This window comes from Oryzias latipes, chromosome 6 (assembly GCF_053564925.1).
Source record: "Oryzias latipes strain Hd-rR chromosome 6, Olatipes_Hd-rR_3.1".
Taxonomy (NCBI): domain Eukaryota; kingdom Metazoa; phylum Chordata; class Actinopteri; order Beloniformes; family Adrianichthyidae; genus Oryzias; species Oryzias latipes.
The window spans coordinates 20127723-20129415 of NC_136242.1; the positions used below are offsets into that span (position 1 = coordinate 20127723).

Here is a 1693-nt window from a genome sequence, read left to right on the forward strand (position 1 = left end):
CTGACTTGTTTTGCCACAAAGATTTAGCGCAGCTGTGGCTCCATAAATGTGCTCGCCTGCACACTGCGGAGGCGCTCGCACTGGCTGTTTTACGCAAGACGCAAGTCAAGCTGCCGGCAGGTCTGAAACTTCCCTCTGCGCGCGTTTTCATGTCGATCAGCAAACTGTTGACAGGGAATTAAGGGAGACTTGATCGCCGTTCCTCTCGCCGCCTCTCATCTGAACAGTACCGAGGATGCCTCGTCCGGGGAGAAACACGTACAGCGACCAGAAGCCTCCGTACTCCTACATCTCCCTCACGGCCATGGCGATCCAAAGCTGTCCCGAGAAGATGCTTCCCCTCAGTGAAATCTACAAGTTCATCATGGATCGATTCCCGTATTATAGGGAAAACACTCAGCGGTGGCAAAACTCTTTGCGCCACAATTTGTCTTTTAACGACTGTTTCATCAAGATCCCCCGGCGCCCAGACCAGCCAGGTAAGGGCAGTTTCTGGGCTCTGCACCCAAACTGCGGGGACATGTTTGAGAACGGAAGTTTTCTAAGACGCAGAAAAAGGTTTAAGGTGTTGGCCGCCTCTGACACTTTGATCCCCACCAAGCAGTCGGATGCTGCGCATTACCTACAGCAGCAAGCCAAACTGAGACTGAGCGCCCTGGCAGCCACTGGCACACACCTGCCCCAGATGTCAACCTACAACCTCGGAGTTTCCCAGTCGACCACCTTCAAGCACCCGTTCGCCATCGAGAACATCATCGCCAGAGAATACAAGGTCCCAGGGAGTCTGGCGTTCTCCACCATGCAGTCCATGTCCGCCGGCTACCCGCTGCACAACCAGCTGACGACAGCCTGGCCCCACATGTACAACAGCAGCGTGATTGACACGGCGGCCCCGATCTCCATGGCGAGCAGCGACTACAGTGCATACGGCGTGCCCATAAAGTCCCTGTGTCACGGAGGACAGTCCTTGCCGGCCATCCCCGTGCCAATCAAGCCCACGCCGACATCCATGGCCGGATTCTCCGCGCTCCCTGCCCACATTCCCACCTTCCTATCGAACTCCCCGCAGTCTCTGAGCCCGACCTCCCCACAGACAGCGACCAGCCAAAGCAGCCCCGCAACTCCGAGCGAGACTCTGACGAGCTCCTCCGCGCTGCAGTCCGTGGCCGTGCATTGACCCGCTGCAGGCCGCCTCCTCCAACCAAAACCCAAAGTTTTTCCTTTCTTTTTTCATTTTCTTTCCTCCGCCGGAAATTATCAAGGCGAGTTGTTATCGTTCTCGATTTATTTGTGTTGAATGTGTCGCTTTAAATGGTGTCAAGGTCAGCACAGAATGGCACAGCGAAAGAATTGCTCTTGAAAAATATAAATTATTTGGATCTGTCTATTTTCACCTTATTACTCCACGGCCACACAACCCAGAAAACAGCAGCTTTGGGATCAGTTGTGTTCAGTATAAACAGCAACACTTGCACCGTTTCTGCAGGACCCCCCGACTCCATGTGTGCGTTTGGAGTGATGATACCAAATAGGACTTCAATTTTTCATCCTGTATTAAAAAAAATGCAAACTCACCTATTAAATATTTTTCAAAATAAGGAAAAAATAGACTAGAGAGACATCCTCATAATGCAAGATGTGAATAATATTGCAAACTGTTGTAAAATGCACTTTTTAGTTCTTATGTTTTAGA

At 51.4% G+C, this 1693-nt stretch overlaps 1 protein-coding gene across 1 annotated transcript; it reads left to right on the plus strand.

Moving 5' to 3' along the window:
• Positions 1 to 235: 235 nt before the first annotated feature.
• On the plus strand, positions 236 to 1177 carry foxb1a (forkhead box B1a). Its single transcript, NM_001160449.1, has one exon. The coding sequence runs from the start codon at positions 236 to 238 to the stop codon at positions 1175 to 1177; it is 942 nt and encodes a 313-aa protein (NP_001153921.1).
• The last annotated feature ends 516 nt before the right edge of the window (positions 1178 to 1693 follow it).

Coding starts and splice junctions, on each gene's coding strand:
- foxb1a (NM_001160449.1), top strand. CDS start 236: ATGCCTCGTCCGGGGAGAAACACGTACAGCGACCAGAAGCCTCCGTAC.